Source organism: Pristiophorus japonicus, chromosome 7 (assembly GCF_044704955.1).
Source record: "Pristiophorus japonicus isolate sPriJap1 chromosome 7, sPriJap1.hap1, whole genome shotgun sequence".
Taxonomy (NCBI): domain Eukaryota; kingdom Metazoa; phylum Chordata; class Chondrichthyes; family Pristiophoridae; genus Pristiophorus; species Pristiophorus japonicus.
This window is the reverse complement of record NC_091983.1, coordinates 80438594-80456710: the sequence shown is the minus strand read 5'-3', so window position 1 is coordinate 80456710 and position 18117 is coordinate 80438594. Positions and strand designations below refer to the sequence as shown.

The following is an 18117-nucleotide window of genomic DNA, read 5'->3' as shown; positions in this document are numbered from 1 at the left end:
GTCAGCTTTCGTAGATTACTTCATACATACGGTCACATTTCAGTTCACAGCGAGAAAGTGCAGATGTATGGAGGTGACGATTTTTGTGGTTTGTTTGAAAATTATCTAGAATTAATCTCAAAGGCAACATGAATGTGAGAAAAAAATATGTCGTACTATTTTATTCAGTTAAGCAGGTTATTCTTTTATCAGGTATTCATTTAAGTGGGATTTCTTATACTCCAAACATAATTCATCCAATAAGGCTACTTCAGACTCTGACAGAGCAATAGATGCATCTGGGAAAAGTGCAGTTTCTTTAACTATCATCCCTGCATTACAGAAACTTCCTAAAATAGAAATGACTGTACATTTCAAAGTGAATGACAATATTTTTTCTCTTTATTCGACAGCATTATTCAGCTCTACTTGTATTGCCTATTTAAGTAAATCCATTGGGAACATGCAAGGGGCAAGCAAGTGCAGGCTACAGCAGTCTCCCACACTATAGAGTCAATTTTACAAATGTGTACTCCTGGTATGAAGTCTCACCTGCTGGGAATGCATACTGAGAGATTGTAGGCATTCTCCCCATGATTCTTTGTCCATTAAAACTAACACAGAAAATTGCAATAAGCATGCCGTGATTTCTCAGTATGTGCTCCCAGCGGGTGAGGTTCCTAACTGGAACCACGATTTTGTAAAATTGGTCCCTGAGTAATGTTAGCCTAATAATCTAAAAAAGAATATCTAGTCAATCCCACGTCATTATTTTATTTCACAGCTCAAATTCCTGGGGCAAGACACAACAGTGAAGTATAAGGGGAACTGGCTTTATTCTAATTTGTTAATGGCAAACCATTCTTATTTATACAATTGCACATTTGAAAACATATTTTGTAGTCATGTATGAAATATCTTCTAATTTGGTACTGTATCTTCTTGCTTGTAAAGTAGGCCCCTGGGGGCATAAAGCAACAAAAACTGCTCACCTGTCCTTTAAAAGCATCAATAATGAACTGGAGAGATTGTGGTTGCACACACTCTATGCACTTTTGAATAACGTGGTTTCCATTTTGGTCCTTAACACATTTTAAAACGTGACCATCCAGCTCCTTTACCATATCATTCTGCATTGAGAAGAGGACTATTAAAAACTACAAATCGAATCCACTAGAAAAATACTGGCACATTAATATTTGTGTACCAATGATTTATCCAAGTTGCTATTAAAAATTAACTTATATTAAAAAAAATCTGTTCAAACTTACAATTACCTGCTGGTCTGCTGATATGGATTCTAATGCCTTCTGAATAACACGACAACCATACATCTGTAGGGCCAAAGGTAAAACATGGCCACGGATGCGCTGAGCTAATGCTAGTTTCTGATCCAAGCTTCCAAACTGAAAATATTAAAATAAATCCATAAATCTCAAGTCAAACTGAAATATACAAATATGGATCCAACATCTCAACGGTTGCAATATTTTGTGCCTCTATGTCAGTACCACTGTCCCTGGTTCAGGCTTCTGAATCAATCCTTCCTCAGCTGAGGAAGGATTAAAATACCATGGGAGATGGAACTTACTTATGCTTCTCAGTACTGCTCCATAACTGTAGCCAGAGTGGAGACCACAAGCCAGAGGTTAAGAAATGAAGTGAATTAAACATTCAACTGAATAATTAAAATACAAGTCTGTAAAGCAGTAACTGCTGAGTGTTAATCGTACACTGGCTGGGCACTGAGATGGGGAGGGTGGTTGGAGAAATCAATAACCAACTCTCCTCCCACTCCAAAAGCACAATATTTTTGAGTACACTAATGCCATACAAGTTTTCTCAGAACATAACTGGTTAGGTTGAAGTAATTTTACAAATAATAACTGAATAATCCTCAACACGTTTTACGTAGAAATTTATCACTCTTGCATTAAAAACCTCAACAAAAACTAAAATAGAAGAGTACATCAATTATACGTGGAGCACAAATATGGTTTTAGCTTATCTAAAATTCTAATTTTAAATACTTTAACTCCATAAATTGGAAAATGTATATTTGCATCAGTGGAGAAAACACCCAGCACTAATGTTGTATATTTACCAATTTAACATTTTAAGAATTTACAAATTCACAGTGATCTATTATCGAATCAACTGGTACATTGCCAGTTATGTGACACATCAGTGATGAGTAGTTATAGTGTACATTAGTCCTCTAACCTATATTAAAGGCATTCTATACACACTATAACTTTGCTGTACTAGATCTCCTGTGACATTGCACATGGCATTACAGGCACCGGCTGGGACTGGAGCAGTCGAGTGGGGCATGGAGCACAGGATAGGGAGTTAAGCACATGGCCAGGGATATGAGAGTTAGAGCATAACCTGAAGCCCAGTGAAAGCATGGATAGAGTAGGGATTGGTTTATTGCAATCTGACTTGTTGGTGTTTTATGAACAATACATCAAGTGCAAACATGTGGATTAAAAACAAGAATACGGTTATGGTTGTCAAAAGCAAGTCCTTACAGCTTCATGCAAGAGTTCTTCATGAAAGCATCCGCAGCCCAATCATCTTCCGCTATCTCATCAATGATGAGCTCAGGGGTGAGACCGTTCGTTGATGACTCCAGTGTTCACCTTAATTCACAACACTTATGCGAGCCGACCAAAGGACCAGGATAACACCCAGGCTTGGCTTGTCAAGTGGCAGGTAACATTTGCACCACATCAATGCCAGGCAATGACCATCTTGAACAAGAAAAGTCCAGCCATCTCCCCTTGAACTTCAATGGTACCATCATCGGCGAGTCCCCCACCATCATCTTGGGGGTCACCACTGCCCAGAAGCTTAACTGAATCAGTCATATGAACGCTGTGGCTACAAAAGCAAGGCAGAGACTGGGTACTCTGCAACAAGTCGCTTATTTCCTCTCCCCTCAAAGTTTCTTCATATATGAAGGTCAAGTCAGGAGTACTCACCACTTGCCTGGGGTGGGTGTAGCCACAACATTAGGAAGCTCAAAACCACCCAGGAGATAGCAAATTGCTTGATCATTGCTCTTGCCACAGGACTCAATCTCTATCACTGGCACATTGTGACTACAATATATATGATTTATAGGTGCACTGCATTAACTCATCAAGCTGACTTTGACAGCACCTCTTGTAACCTCTACCACGGAGAAGGACAAGAGCAGCAATGTTGTGGGAACACCATTACCTCCAAGTGATGCATCATCCCAATTTGGATATACATCACCACTCCTTCATTGTATTAGGGATGGTTTTCTGAACCAATATGTCGAGGAACCAACCAGGGAGCTGGCCATCCTAGACTAGGTGATGTGTAATGAGAAGGGACTAATTAACAATCTTGTTGTGCGAGGCCCCTTGGGGAAAAGTGACCATAATATGGTAGAATTCCTTATTAAGATGGAGAGCGACAAAGTTAATTCGGAAACTAGAGTCCTGAACTTAAGGAAAGGTAACTTTGACGGTATGGGACATGAATTGGCTAGAATAGACTGGCAGAGGATACGTAAAGGATTGACAATGGATAAGCAATGGCAAACATTTAAAGATCACATGGATGAACTTCAGCAATTGTACATCCCTGTCTGGAGTAAAAATAAAACTGGGAAGGTGGTTCAACCATGGCTAACAAGGGAAATTAAGGATAGTGTTAAAGCCAAGGAAGAGGCATATAAATTGGCTAAAAAGAGCAACAAACCTGAGGACTGGGAGAAATTTAGAATTCAACAGAGGAGGACTAAGGGTTTAATTAAGAGGGGGAAAATAAAGTACGAGAGGAAGCTTGCAGGGAACATAAAAACTGACTGCAAAAGCTTCTATAAATACGTGAAGAGAAAAAGATTAGTAAAGGCAAACGTATGTCCCTTGCAGTCAGATTCAGGTGAATTTATAATGGGGAACAAAGAAATGGCAGACCAGTTGCACCAATATTTCGGTTCTGTCTTCATGAAGGAAGATACAAATAACCTTCCGAATGTACTAGGGGACAGTGGGTCTAGTGAGAAGGGGGAACTGAAAGATATCCTTATTAGGCGGGAAATTGTGTTTGGGAAATTGATGGGATTAAAGGCCGATAAATCCCCGGGGCCTGATAGTCTGCATTCAAGAGTACTTAAGGAAGTGGCCCTAGAAATAGTGGATGCATTGGTGATCATTTTCCAACAGTCTATCAACTCTGCATCAGTTCCTCTGGACTGGAGGGTAGCTAATGTAACACCACTTTTTAAAAAAAGGAGGGAGAGAAAACAGGTAATTATAGACCAGTTAGCCTGACATCAGTAGTGGGGAAAATGTTGGAATCAATCATTAAGGATGAAATAGCAGCGCATTTGGAAAGCAGTGACAGGATCGGACTAAGTCAGCATGGATTTATGAAAGGGAAATCATGCTCGACGAATCTTCTGGAATTTTTTGAGGATGTAACTAGCAGAGTGGACAAGGAAGAACCAGTGGATGTGGTGTATTTGGACTTTCAAAAGGCTTTTGACAAGGTCCCACACAAGAGATTGGTGTACAAAATCAAAGCGCATGGTATAGGGGGTAATGTACTGGCGTGGATAGAGAACTGGTTGGCAGACAGGAAGCAGAGAGTCGGGATAAACGGGTCCTTTTCAGAATGGCAGGCAGTGACTAGTGGAGTGCCGCAGGGCTCAGTGCTGGGACCCCAATTCTTTACAATTTACATTAACGATTTGGATGAAGGAATAGAGTGTAATATCTCCAAGTTTGCGGATGACAATAAACTGGGTGGCGGTGCGAGCAATGAGAAGGACGCTAAGAGGCTGTAGGGTGACTTGGGCAGGCTAGGTGAGTGGGCAAATGCATGGCAGATGCAGTATAATTTGGATAAATGTGAGGTTATCCATTTTGGGGGCAAAAACACGAAGGCAGAATATTATCTGAATGGCAGATTAGGAAACGGGGAGGTGCAACGAGACCTGGGTGTCATGGTTTTTCAGTCACGAAAGTGGGCACGCAGGTAATAAAGAAGGCAAATGGTATGTTGGCCTTCATAGCTAGGGAATTTGAATATAGGAGCAGGGAGGTCTTAATGCAGTTGTACAGGGCCTCAGTGAGGCCTCACCTGGAATATTGTGTTCAGTTTTGGTCCCCTAATCTGAGGAAGGACGTTCATGCTATTAATGGAGTGCAGCGAAGGTTCACCAGACTGATTCCAGGAATGGCTGGGCTCTCATATGAGGAGAGACTGGATCAACTGGGCCTTTATTCACTGGAGTTTAGAAGGATGAGAGCGGATCTCATAGAAGCATATAAGATTCTGACGGGACTGGACAGGTTAGATGCGGGAAGAATGTTCCCGAGGTTGAGGAAGTCCAGAACCAGGGGACATAGTCTTAGGATAAGGGGCAGGCCATTTAGGACTGAGATGAGAAACTTCTTCACTCAGAGTTGTTAATCTGTGGAATTCCTTGCCGCAGAGAGTTGTTGATGCAAGTTCATTGGATATATTCAAGAGGGAGTTAGATATGGCTCTTACGGTTAAGGGGATCAAGGGGTATGGAGAGAAAGCAGGAAAGGGGTACTGAAGGAATGATCAGCCATGATCTTATTGAATGGAGGTGCAGGCTCAAAAGGGCCGAATGGCCTACTCCTGCACCTATTTTCTATGGCCCCAAGTTTCCATATGATTTGCTCCTGATTTTTAGGAGCAACTGGTGGAGAACGGAGTATTTTAGAAATCGGAATTCTCCACATTTAAGTTTTCTGCAGTTCTAGTCAGGTAGAACAGTTTCACTTTTGAACAGAATTTTTTTTTCAAAAGGGGGCGTGTCCGGCCACTGACGCCTGATTTGAAAGTTTTTACAGTGAAAACGTACTCCAAACTAACTTAGAATGGAGCAAGTGAAGATTTTTGTAGGCTTGAAAAAACCTTGTCTACACATTAAAAAATCAGGCGCAGGTTACAAATTAGGCGTCGGGAACGAGGTGGGGGGGAGGGAAGTCATTAAATTCTACAATAAATCCTTAGTTATACTTATACAAATAAATGCAACCTGAATAAAAATTTATAAGCAAAGAAAAGATTAAATAAACCATGTTCCTACCTGTGTGAAAGTGCTTCAGGCAGACCTTTCAGGCAGCGGTTTGCCGTCGGGACCGACAGACGGCAGGGGGAGGGAGAAAGCTGCAAGAAGCCTCAGTGCTTCAGGCAGCCGTTTGCCGTCGGGTTTGATGGATGGTAGGGGGAGGGAGAAAGCTGCAAGAAGCCTCAGTGCTTCAGGCAGCCGTTTGCCGTCGGGTTTGATGGATGGTAGGGGGAGGGAGAAAGCTGCAAGAAGCCTCAGTGCTTCAGGCAGCCGTTTGCCGTCGGGTTTGATGGATGGTAGGGGGAGGGAGAAAGCTGCAAGAAGCCTCAGTACTTCAGGCAGCCGTTTGCCGTCGGGCCCGATGGACGGCAGGGGGAGAAAGCTGCAAGAAACCGCAGTGCTGATCATGGAAGGGCAATGTGGTTTTATTAAAAAATGTTAAAAATTGAACAGCTACAAAGAATTTGAATAGTCTCAAACAAGTGCATGTGTCCCATTTATCACAGTCTATCTTTAATTACAGAATGCACTCCCTCACACACAGAAATATCAAGAAAATTAAAATACAAGCCTTTGTAAGGGTTCAATAAACAAATTTTCACTTTTTCTGCAGCACTTTTTAAAATGGCCGAGTGCCAATGTTTACTTCAGACTGCGCGTACGCTCCAACGCGCACGGTTGCCGGCACCAAAAAAACTCATTTAAATTGTACCCGCCCCCTTCTACTTACAAAATCGGCGCGAGTGGTGGGCTCCGCCCCCTGTGGGCCGCGCCAAGCAGACATCGAGCTGCAAGGCACTCGAGAATAGCGCGTTTTTTTTCAGGCGCCGTTTTCGGCGCGAAAAAAGGGCGCCCAGCTCGGAAGGGCGCCTGTTTTGCCGCGTGTGGAAACTTGGGGCCTATGTTTTTATGTTTCATTGATGCCAGGTCAATATCCAGGAAATTCCTTACCCAAAACCATTGCGGGAGCACTACCACCAACCTATGTTCTGGGTCCGGTAGCATAATGGTTGTGTTACTGGACTAGTAATCCAGAGGCTTGGACTAATGATCCAGAGATGCAAGTGCAAATCCAACCAGTTGGGGAATTTAAATTCAGTAATTAAACAAATCTGTAATTAAAAAGATATTAGTAATGGTGACCATGAATCTATTGAATTGTCGTAAAAATCCATCTGGTTCACTAATGTCCTTTAGGGGAGGAAATCTGCTATTCTTACCTGGTCTGGCCTATATGTGACCCCCAGACGCACAGCAATGTGGTTGACTCTTAAATGCCCTCTGGCCAAGCAAGCCACTCCATTGTACCAAACCACAACAAAGTATCATGAACTGCAGTGGTTCAATGCAGCAGCTCATCACCACCTTCTCAAGGGCAATTAGGGATGGGCAATAAATGCTGGGTTTGCCAGCGACACCCACATCCTGTGAGCAATTAAAAAAAATCAAGGACAGCAGCGATTCAAAAAGGTCCACCAGTTTCTCGGGGCAACTAAGGATGGGCAATACATGTGGCCATGCCCACATTGTCTATATACACATTGCTCTCAGGACACGGCAGCCACTTAAAACAGCCATTAAGAACATAAGAATTAGGAGCAGGAGTAGGCCATATGGCACCTGCTCCACAAGTCAATAAGATCATGGCTGATCTTCGACCCCAACTCCATTTGAATATACTCAACGATTCAGCATCCGCAGTCCTTTGGAGTAGAGAATTCCAAAGCTTCACACCCCTCTGAGTGAAGAAATTCCTTCTCACTTCAGTCTTAAATGGGCGACCCCTTTTGCTGAGACTAGTTCTCGACACTCCAGTCAGGGGAAACAACCTCTCAGCATCAATCACCCTCCGAACCTTATGTTTCAATATCACCTCTCATCCTTCTAAATCCAAAGAATATGGGCCCAATCTACTTAATTTCTCCTCATAAGACAACCCTCTCATCCCAGGAATAAATCTAGTGAACCTTTGTTGCACTGCCTCTAAGGCAAGCATATCCTTCCTCGGATAAGGAGACCAAAACTGTGCACAGTACTCCAGATGTGGTCTCACCAAAACCCTGCACAATTGTAGCAAGACTTCCTCACTCTTGTACTCCAACCCCCTTGCAATAAAGGCCAACATGCCATTTGTCTTCCTAATTACATTGTTAAAACTAAGACAATTTTCACATAATGTGCTTCTGAAAATATAGTTACCTCAAAGAATTTCTGTATTACATAATTTCCAAACACATCAGTCATCAATTGATATGCTGCTTGCAGGATCTCACTGAAAACCATCTGGCGTTCTGCAGGTGTAGCTCGCTCCAACTTTTGCTGGATGAATCTGTCAGTTCCAAAAAGTAACATGAAGTTGGAGCTACACTTAAAGCCATTTAAAATGCATTTTTGTTGTAATTTTTGTTCAAGATATACAGTTATAGTTCATCTCACTAGAGAGTAGGGTTCTTTACATAACTAAGATGTTCATGCTATTTGGTTACTGTCCAAAATTACTGCACTCTTGTTCTCAAAGCTGAAAATGGTACTGCTCTTTCTAAGGACAAAAGTTTTATCACCAATAAGTGCAGATAGTTTTCCTAGAATTTTGATGGTGATAAGTGGGTTTCTCAAAAACCTAAAATACACACTTCTTGAATGAGAGTCTAAATGGAGTACAGGAACTAAGGGATCTAGGGGCAATGATACACAAATCACTAAAAGTAGCAACACAGTTAATAAGGTCATAAAAAAAACAAAGCACTCGGGTTCATTTCTAAAGGGACAGAATTGAAAAGCATTGAAGTTATGTTAAACTTGCACAGAAGCTTGGTTAGACCACACTTGGGGTACTGTGAACAGTTCTGGTCTCCATATTCTAAAAAGGATACAGAGGCATTGTGATAGGTACAAAAAAGATTCAGCGGTGATAGAAAGACTGAACAGGCTGGGGAGAAGGCTGAGGGGTGATTTGATAGAGATCTTTAAGATAATGAAAATATAGGACAGGGTAGACATGGAGAAAATGTTTCCACTTATGGGGAGACCAAAACTAGAGGTCATAAATATAAGATAGTCACTAATAAATCCAATAGGGAATTCAAGACAAACTTCCTTACCCAAAGAGTGGTAAGGATGTGGAACTTGTTACCAGAAGGAGTAGTTGAGGCAAGTAGCATAGATGCATTTAAGGGGAAGCTAGATAAGCACGAGGGAGAAAAGAATACAAGGGTAAGTTGATAGAGTTAGATGAAGAAGGGTGGGAGGAGGCTCGTGCGGAGCATAAACGCCTACATAGACCAGTTGGGCCGAATGGCTTGTTTCTGTGCTGTAGACCAATGTAACTACTTATTTGTTTTTAAACAATGAGACAGTATAATCATGTACTATATGGTAGTGTCTCTTTGGTGCTTTTCTCCGTCACATGTACTCTCAGAGAAGTATGGATCAGTGAACGGTGAGTGAAAACATGGAACTATAGCATGTTTGGGTCACCTGAACACAAATAGTTGCTGATGACACCAAACATGTTGAAACAAAACTTATTCCGCTGATCTTAACCAATATTGTTAAATTTAGGAACATACATCCACTTTAAAAAAGTTTCCACAAATCAGTTTACCTGGAACCATGTTGGTCCTGGGAGAATTCAACGATGTGACCAACTAGGTCACGCAGCTGAAGATTGGGGAAACGATTATTTCTGAAGTCCTCCAGCAGCCTGCTGCGACCTGAAGGCATGATGTCAGATCTACTGTAGCGAAGACGTGAGGGCGGAAACAATTGGCTGCTGGAACTAAACAGACTTGATGAACCAATCCCGCTGCGACTTTTAGCTTCAGCACCAGGTGCTGCAGAGATGAATCGACCGCTGCCATTTGTTAGTCCACCTGCAGTGAAAACATGTCGATAAACTGAAGAAAAAATGCACACTGTGGTGCTGCTGTATGATTACATGGCATGGCATGTCAGTTCCAAGTTTTACAATAATGAAATCTAGAACATATCATCATCTAGAACATATCACCACAAAACACAGACCTCTTGAAAGATTATTAGTTTGGGTTCAATTACTATCTTTTTCTTAATATTCAAAAATCTGTATTTTTACTACCAGAGAACTGTACTAATTCTGACACAGACACAAAAAAATGCTGCATGGATTTAAGATTTACAACTTTATAATAGCTACATCATATTTGATGTAGTTAAGTCAGATTGAAATCTTAGATAACATTCAAAATGCAGCACTGAGTAGAATCAAACAGTCTTTTATTAACCATTTAAATAATAGATATTCTAGCAATCACAAATTATATGTTGTTTTTTTACTGAATGAAACTGCCACCAGAAGTAAACAAGTATTTAACGGTAAACAGATCAATCTCATCAGCAGTAGCGAAAGTATGAATCGAATGTTTTAAATATTTTATGGAAGATTCTGTATAACCTGTTAAACTGCATACTGGGAAGAGGGGGGCAGATTTTCTTTGTTCTGTAATTATAATGAAATCTTTATACACATATTTTCTAGAGTTTTGCTTTCAACAAACTAGTCACTACACTTAGTATATTTCACTGGTATAATCAATTGCACAAAACTGAACACAAAAACTACGCAAGTTTTGTGAAAGCACTGATATTTGGCCTTTCATTCTTTTGAACCCAAACTAATAGTCTCTCAAGAGGTCTGTGTTTTGTGTACATATTCCAAACATTGAACAGATACAAAAGGATTACTCACCAATATAAAACCCAGTCCAGCAGCAAGCTAGACTGAAATCCTGGATGCTAAATTACTGGTCTAAACACATCTTTATGCATAATAAAATAGCAAACATACCAAGATGAAGACTAGATGAAGACCCATGCGAGGAGAGGGATGGAGGTGGTGTCAAAGAGTGACTAGGAGTCTGGCTAGGAAGGGGCATGCCAATTGGACCAGGTGAGGAGGAGAATCCCAAGCTGCTGTAGAACTGCTGACCTATAGGAGCCAGACTGCTGTTGGGTCGTTTGTACAGATCAGAGCTAGTAGACAATGAATCTCTTCTAGATACACTGCTGCTTCCAGAACCACCAACTGTAAAAACAGGATATCAAAATAGGTTTTGGATGTGGGACTGGTAACTGCATTTAACAATACCTTAAATATACTACAATTAACAACTGAATTCCTATTTTCTGTTGTTTGCAGGTTCCCTGCCTTTTAAATTATACTGATCTATATCCACCAAACAATAACTGAAGCACATTCCAGAGATGGGAACTGCGACATCAAAGAATATATATATATATATATATATATATTTTTAAAATGTACATCATGCAAGATTATATTTTAAAGCAAGAAAAATGAGTTTTAAAAGATAACTGTGGGGGTTATCTTTTAACCTACAAATGACTGAATATTGGCCAGTATAATTTTTTTTAAAAGCTGGACAGCATAGATCCAGGAAGAAGAAATCATGAATAAATAATCTGCTAAAGTTTTAAAAAGATATGGTAGACAAATGAAATGCAGCTGCTAAATTGCTGTAATTTCAGGAAACTTTTGATAAGGTACCACATTGATGATTAATTACTCAGGCAATGAGTCTCAAAATATGTACTGGAACAGGAATGAGTTCCAATAATGGAAAACAGTGAAATAAGATTCAGAAGCATTTGGATCTTCTAAACCAGTAACTAAACCAGTAGGTGGCAGAAGTAGTTGAATGTAGGCAAATGTGAAATAATTTTGGAAGAATCAAAAGAGTATATATTAAAAGGAATTGTCATACAGGAGGCGTGCTGATTAAAAAAAATATCGAAGAACTAGGACCAATGTGGGCAAATCTATGAAACTGTCAGCCCAGTGTTTCAATGCAATTAAAAAGCCAATAATTAGTTGCAAGAGAGATGTTTTGATCTTGGACATAATGCTGAGCAGATCTATGCAATTCTGGCTAGCTAAATATATGGAGGATACTATTATCCTGGACAGGGTACAACAGTAATCAACCAAGATGGTTTGTGTCACCTGATTACAAGAAAGCATGAACAAAGTTGCTCAAGTTTCTTTGAAAAAGTCGAGATTTTAATTTTTGAGAAGATGATGATAAAGCAGATCCAGACAAATTGTTCAAAATATTTGGGAACACAAACTAAAGATTATTTAGGAATAAGAAGGGAAGTCAGGGGGAACTTATTTTCTGCAAAACCATAATTTGGCCCTGAAATTCCGGTTGGAGGCTTCCTTCGGATGAACGCCTCCGACTTGAAATTTCTCTACGAAAGTACCTGGTAGTCCCGGAGGCGCCTTGGATTTCAGTCGGAGGCCTTCTCTTCCCGCGCTTCGCAGCACGTCCACGTCTTGGAGATACGGACGGAGAAGCTGGAGTCACATGGGCCTGGACAACCAATCACGATACAGTATTCTCATTGATAGTAATGGGAACTCCGATTTTACAAGTTCCCATTACTATCAATGAGAATAACCCCCTAAAACACCCAAACACAATATAATAAATTAAAAAAACACCTCACATATTTAAAATTAAATGAAATTAAAGTTAATTAAAATGTTTTAGAAAAAATATATTTTTGGGATTTTTTTTAATGTGTTTTAATAGGGTTTAAAATAAACTTACCTTAGTGGACAGGGTTTTTACTATAAAAATGTGTATTTAATTTTTTTTTTAAAATATGTTTTAAAACTCTCATGCTGAGCCTAAGAGTTTGAAGGACATTCGCTGAGCATGAGTTGGGCAAATAGCCCAATCTCGCCCGCGCGGATGTCTTTCTCCTGGAGATGCGGAAGATCTGTTAAGCGATATCTTGACAGATCGGAAAAGCCGGTTTTCGGCGCGTGCGCATCGCGTGTCGAAAACCGGCTTTTGCGACACCTTGCCGGGTCCGTACGTATTCCATACGGACCCAGCAAGGCCTGGATTTCAGAACCATTAGATTTGTGGAATTAAGAGTTACGGGGAGCGGGCGGGTAAGTGGAGCTGAGTCCACGGCCAGATCAGCCATGATCTTATTGAATGGCGGAGCAGACTCGAGGGGCTAGATGGCCTACTCCTGTTCCTAATTCTTATGTTTCTTATGGAATAGGTTACCAGTGAAGTCATTGAATTGAATAGTTTAAATAGGTTCAAGCAGCAGAAATGTTTCTGAAAAGAGAAGTGGTTGAAAGATATGCTAAGAAAGTGGATTGGTGGGGTTGGGATTAATGAAAAAAGGAAAGACCCGTTGGTCTTGTCTGCTCCTAAAAACATTAATGTCCTCAATCGGGAATAATTTAAGGGTGCAGGATGTGAGGCGTCTCTGAACCAATAAACTGTTTACATTTCTTGGTTCAGGACTACCTTCCACATGAAAATATAGTTGTACTGAGCTCTTCCATCATCGTTGTACATCATGCAACATGAAAAATTAATCAAAAATCCATGATATTCAGGGCAAATCTTGAATTTAGCAAAAAGCAGAGGCCAACAACCTGGTCAGCATATGTCTTGGTAAAACCAAAATCTTGACAGATCGGAAAAGCTGGTTTTAAAATTTAAAACACGGCCACTGATCAAAGGAAAACCATGCCAAAATCTGCACGTCCAGCAAAGTAGGGCTGGAGTGTTCGGCATACATTTTTTTTTTTACAGATATGTACATTTTTCTTTGACAGATGGCAGAATATGCTATTTGTATGTTGAAACTGAAAGAATTTAACTGAAGTTGATATTTACATTACAAATTTCAGCCAAAATTTATGTTAAAACCATTCTACAGTTGTTCACTATGCCCAATTAACTGGGGCCATTTTTATTCCTGCTTCTCAGATGCTACTAAGCAGAAGTTTGACGTTGCGGCATGGTCTGTGACGGGCTGACAAAACTACTTCAAAAGAGAGTGATTGACTGAGTAGTTAAATAGCGATATATACAGGTTATTTAGGAATGGTTTACCTGCTGATCCAAATCCTCCAAGTGCTGAGCCAATAGCAGCACCCAGAGAGTTACTGCTTCCAAAGCCAAGTGATGTGTTGCCCGGCTGGCCTGGCCCATGAGAGAACAAAGAGCTGCTCTGAGAACTATTTGACAGAGAGCTATTGCCGTAAAATGAGTTTGACTGCAAGTTGTTGTTTTGTTGTTGCTGCTGTTGCTGCTGAGTTCCAATTGGACGGAAGAGGCCATTTGCTGCTGCTAAACTGTTTGCTGTCCCATTAGCTGAAGCTGTCGCAGCTGTTTAACAGAATTTAAAAAGAACGGATTTAATGCTAAGACAAGTAATCTGTTCCAATTGATTAAAAAATTGAAATGTCATATGTTACTGATTATGGTTCCATTGCAGTACCGGATTTCAGGAAATTACTTAACATGCAAACTTATGGTATCAACAAAAAACTTAGCGAACATTTGCAGGGAAAGCTATATTATGGTATTCTGTATTGCTACAACAAACTTGGCAGAACTTCCAGTTAAATTAGAAGCCTGAATCTAAATGAATCTCCCCCAATAATAAAAAAGGTTTAAGCATCTTTAGTTTTTGTGGTGCTGTCATTAAGTTCAGTAATTAAGTGAGTATATATGATTAAAAAGTAAAATTACCCACCTCATAGGATCTTCCTCATTCTTCAAAGGGAAGCATCCTCCACATATCAATAGGAGTAAGCCTAGGTTACCAATGGGAAAAATCAAAAGGGTGAAGGTCCATGTGGATCACACCGTGTTAAAAGGCTTAAAGGGACTTCACCCTAATGACCCACGGTGTTTCTGATTTGTTACCCAAGGGAAGCAAAAAGTTGGAACATGATCAAAACAATAATGTAAAATACGCCTCCAAAAGAAGCAGAATGGGGCTGACTGGGTGTTGTTGCATGTGGAGGATGCTTCCGGTTGAAAATGAGGAGCATCCTACAAGGTAAGATTATTTTCTTCCTCATTTCAGCATCCTCCACAAAAAAGGAAATATGAAACATGTGAACACGATGAAATGATGTCCTTTAACAAAGATAGAAAAAGGTGCGATTATTGATCATTCATATAGAAACATCATCAATAGGAAGCTGTTATCAACAAGATTAACTAAGTACTCAGATTATTTCAAAAAGGTCTGATGACAACTAACGGCAAAATATCCTAAACTTACTGCAACTCACTGGTGAGGCCATATTTGGAATAGTGCGCTGAGTTTGGGGCATCCTCTTCAAAGGGTCATTGATAAATTGGAGGTTGTAAAGAGCAAAAACAGCAGTATTGGGATTAGGGTTTTGAATTACGAAAAGAGAGTGAAATTGTGCTCAATGGATTAAAAGAAGCTGAGGAGAGACATAATCCATGTCTTTAAATACTACGAAGTATAAATATGGATGTGCCATTTAATTTGGATCAGAAAACACAAGTATAATAATGAGCCTTAATAGAGGCCAGAGAGAAGAACTATTTCCCAACCCAGTAGTGAATATGTTGAACAAACCTCATGCAAAAACTGTCAATCCTTTGTCCATACCACAGTTCAAGATTTTTGACCATTTTTTTCACAGAACTGATTTGAAAGGTTACCTTTAAAGCTGGGTTTTTAAAAAGCACGATAAGATGCCAAAAAGACAGCCTGACTTTTGGGTAACAGGCTGCTGCAAAGGCAATCTGACTGCAAAAGGAAACTGCAGGAAGATGGGGGATCTGCTCTGGGCTGTAGGACAGAATGCAGAACAACTAGCCCGTTAAGCAAGGTGACAGAGTGAAGTGTAACTTGTTCATTATTTTTTATACTCTTGTGCAGAGATAAGTTGCATCAATTGAACTAAGTGAATCAGTTCCTAAATATTGCTATGTACATTCATCTTATTGTGCAATAAAGCAGCTTGACAATTTGATCCGAGCAGAGCCTCATCTAGTGTTAACTCTTTCACCTTCAAAGAGATTGAATAAATACACATACAAAGACACACATATTCGGTTCAGGTTACAAAGGTTAAAACCTGGTTTCTGCTGACATTTAAGTAGATATAGGGCAGTTAGTCAATTCCCACAAAAAAAAAGATGCTCAGACAGCTTGCGGGATTGACTGACACAGCTGAGCCAGAGAGGGTATCTATGGCAGACTGAAATTTCTAACAATATGGTTATAAGGGCAATTACAGGTGATCAAATACTCCATAGAAACACGATGTGCTACCAGGACTAAGCAAAACGTGTTAACGGAAAACTGGCCAGGTTTAAATACGAAGTCAGGTGGAAAAAGACAGTGGGCTGGAATTTGCGGTGGGTAATAACGCGAATGCTGTAAACTGGCCGCAACTTCAGGATTTAGCGCATGTGCATCCTAATGCGGAAATCCTGAAGTTGGGGACGGTCATTCATTGCTCTGACACTGGCTGCATGGTGCCGTTACCTCGCCGCACCCCCACCCCTCCCAAAGCCAGCAATCAGGAAAACAAAAAATGTTGGCTTTTCCACAGCAATATCACACTTAAATATCCAATCAAAAGATCTTGATGGGTTTTAACAGCACATTGACTGCCGAACAAATGTTATGGCCCTGAAAAACAAATTTTAATTTTGTGGCGTGTCAAATTTATCCATTTTAATTAAAAAATTACAATTCTTAGACTTAAAAAAATGTTTTTTTGAAATTTGTTCAACTTTATTTCAGGTTATATAAATACAAGTCGTCGTCGTTGTTTACCTTTTCACCGGAAATAAATGTTCTAAAAAAATTTTTTAAATTAGAATTAAAGGAACTCACTCCTTCACCTCCTAGCTCTCTGTCTTAGAATTCTGCACTGTGATTGGCTGCTTAGACAGCTTGTTGCCATCAAAGCAACTCACACTATGGATTTCCCACTACACTGCACGGATCTCAATTGAACGTCGGAAAAGCCCAACTTCTCGCTAGAGGTCACAAGATCTTTGTGGAAACCTTTCTTCGGGGCCAGCGGTGAATGCCTTTGCTTCGCCGCTGACTGAAAATTACGGCCAGTGTGGTTTAGCTCAACAATTTTTGGAGTGCAGTGAGGGTCAGATAAATTTATACATGATCTCTAGAAAAAGCAGATTTTATCATTTCTCATTCCATACTTTCTTACATTCTAATAACTTTATGAAATAAGAGTCCAAGGAGCATTCTCAGGGGCCTTTTGGCCTTTAATACGTACCTGCAAAAATGGCACTTATCACTAAAACACAAGCATAATGTTTGAAGATTTGCTCCAAGTAATGGCCTTAAAGATGTTACCAAAGACCATGTTACAGTAAGCAAAAGCAATAACCAATTTATTATCTGGACTAGTTGACATTTGACACACCTTCTACATCAGATTTTCTTCTGGTCAACTGCAAATTCTGAAATATATATTCTAGTGATCACAAGTCAATGTTTGGAGATTGAAAGAATTTGAGCTTCAAGCTAAACTATTAAAGAAACTCCAGAAACAATGAGAGTTCACCTGAAATCAAATTACTTGATCTGTACTTCACAGGGCACACTGTTTATACTTCATTAGTGAACTTTTTTTGGAATTCCATTAAGGTCTGAAAACTAGCAAGGTTTGGAGACCTTACACTCAATACTTCAATTCATTTAACAATCGAGTCATCAAAAGAAAAGTCTATTGGAAGAACTGCATTTGCTCTTAAGGAATTTTCAAGAGTCTTGCTAGAAATTCACATTATTACATTGGAGTGGACATCCTTGTTAACAAAAGTATGTTAGTACTCGGAGCAGCGTTCAAAATTGAAAGACCATAGAAGATTAACTGGGAAAGAGGCACTAATGAAAAAAACATTTTTTTGGCAGGATGTGGAACCTGTAGCTAACGACATGGAAAAATAAGTATAAAACATATTTAAATGCATGTAGTTGAGACATGAGAAGAGTCGGTGACATGGCCAACACCCTGATTTGAAAGGATCTGTCCTGATAATAACCCTGGGCTTATTCCTGTTAATATATGGACAATGCCAATGAGGAAGCATTAAAGGCTAAGCATTTGTTTAACATTCTCCTTCATACTTTAGCACAAAATAATTTGAACATTAGCAAATATTCAATGACCTTTAAATAAGCAAGGGAAAATGTTGCTTGCTACC

General features: G+C 40.0%; 1 protein-coding gene across 12 annotated transcripts in view; it reads right to left on the bottom strand.

Annotated features, from left to right (window-relative positions):
• Positions 1–18117, bottom strand: part of LOC139267173 (pumilio homolog 2-like) — a 156694-nt gene that overhangs the window by 14064 nt on the left and 124513 nt on the right. For 9 of the 12 annotated variants that reach the window (XM_070885094.1, XM_070885087.1, XM_070885093.1 and 6 more), the window contains 6 exons: positions 13993–14268; positions 10893–11129; positions 9672–9939; positions 8267–8396; positions 1251–1385; positions 972–1109 (listed from right to left, as the gene is read on the bottom strand). In XM_070885094.1, coding sequence (XP_070741195.1) covers positions 972–1109; positions 1251–1385; positions 8267–8396; positions 9672–9939; positions 10893–11129; positions 13993–14268 — 1184 coding nt within the window. The remainder of the gene's footprint in view (positions 1–971; positions 1110–1250; positions 1386–8266; positions 8397–9671; positions 9940–10892; positions 11130–13992; positions 14269–18117) is intronic. The other 3 variants (XM_070885085.1, XM_070885089.1, XM_070885091.1) reach the window with 1 other exon arrangement.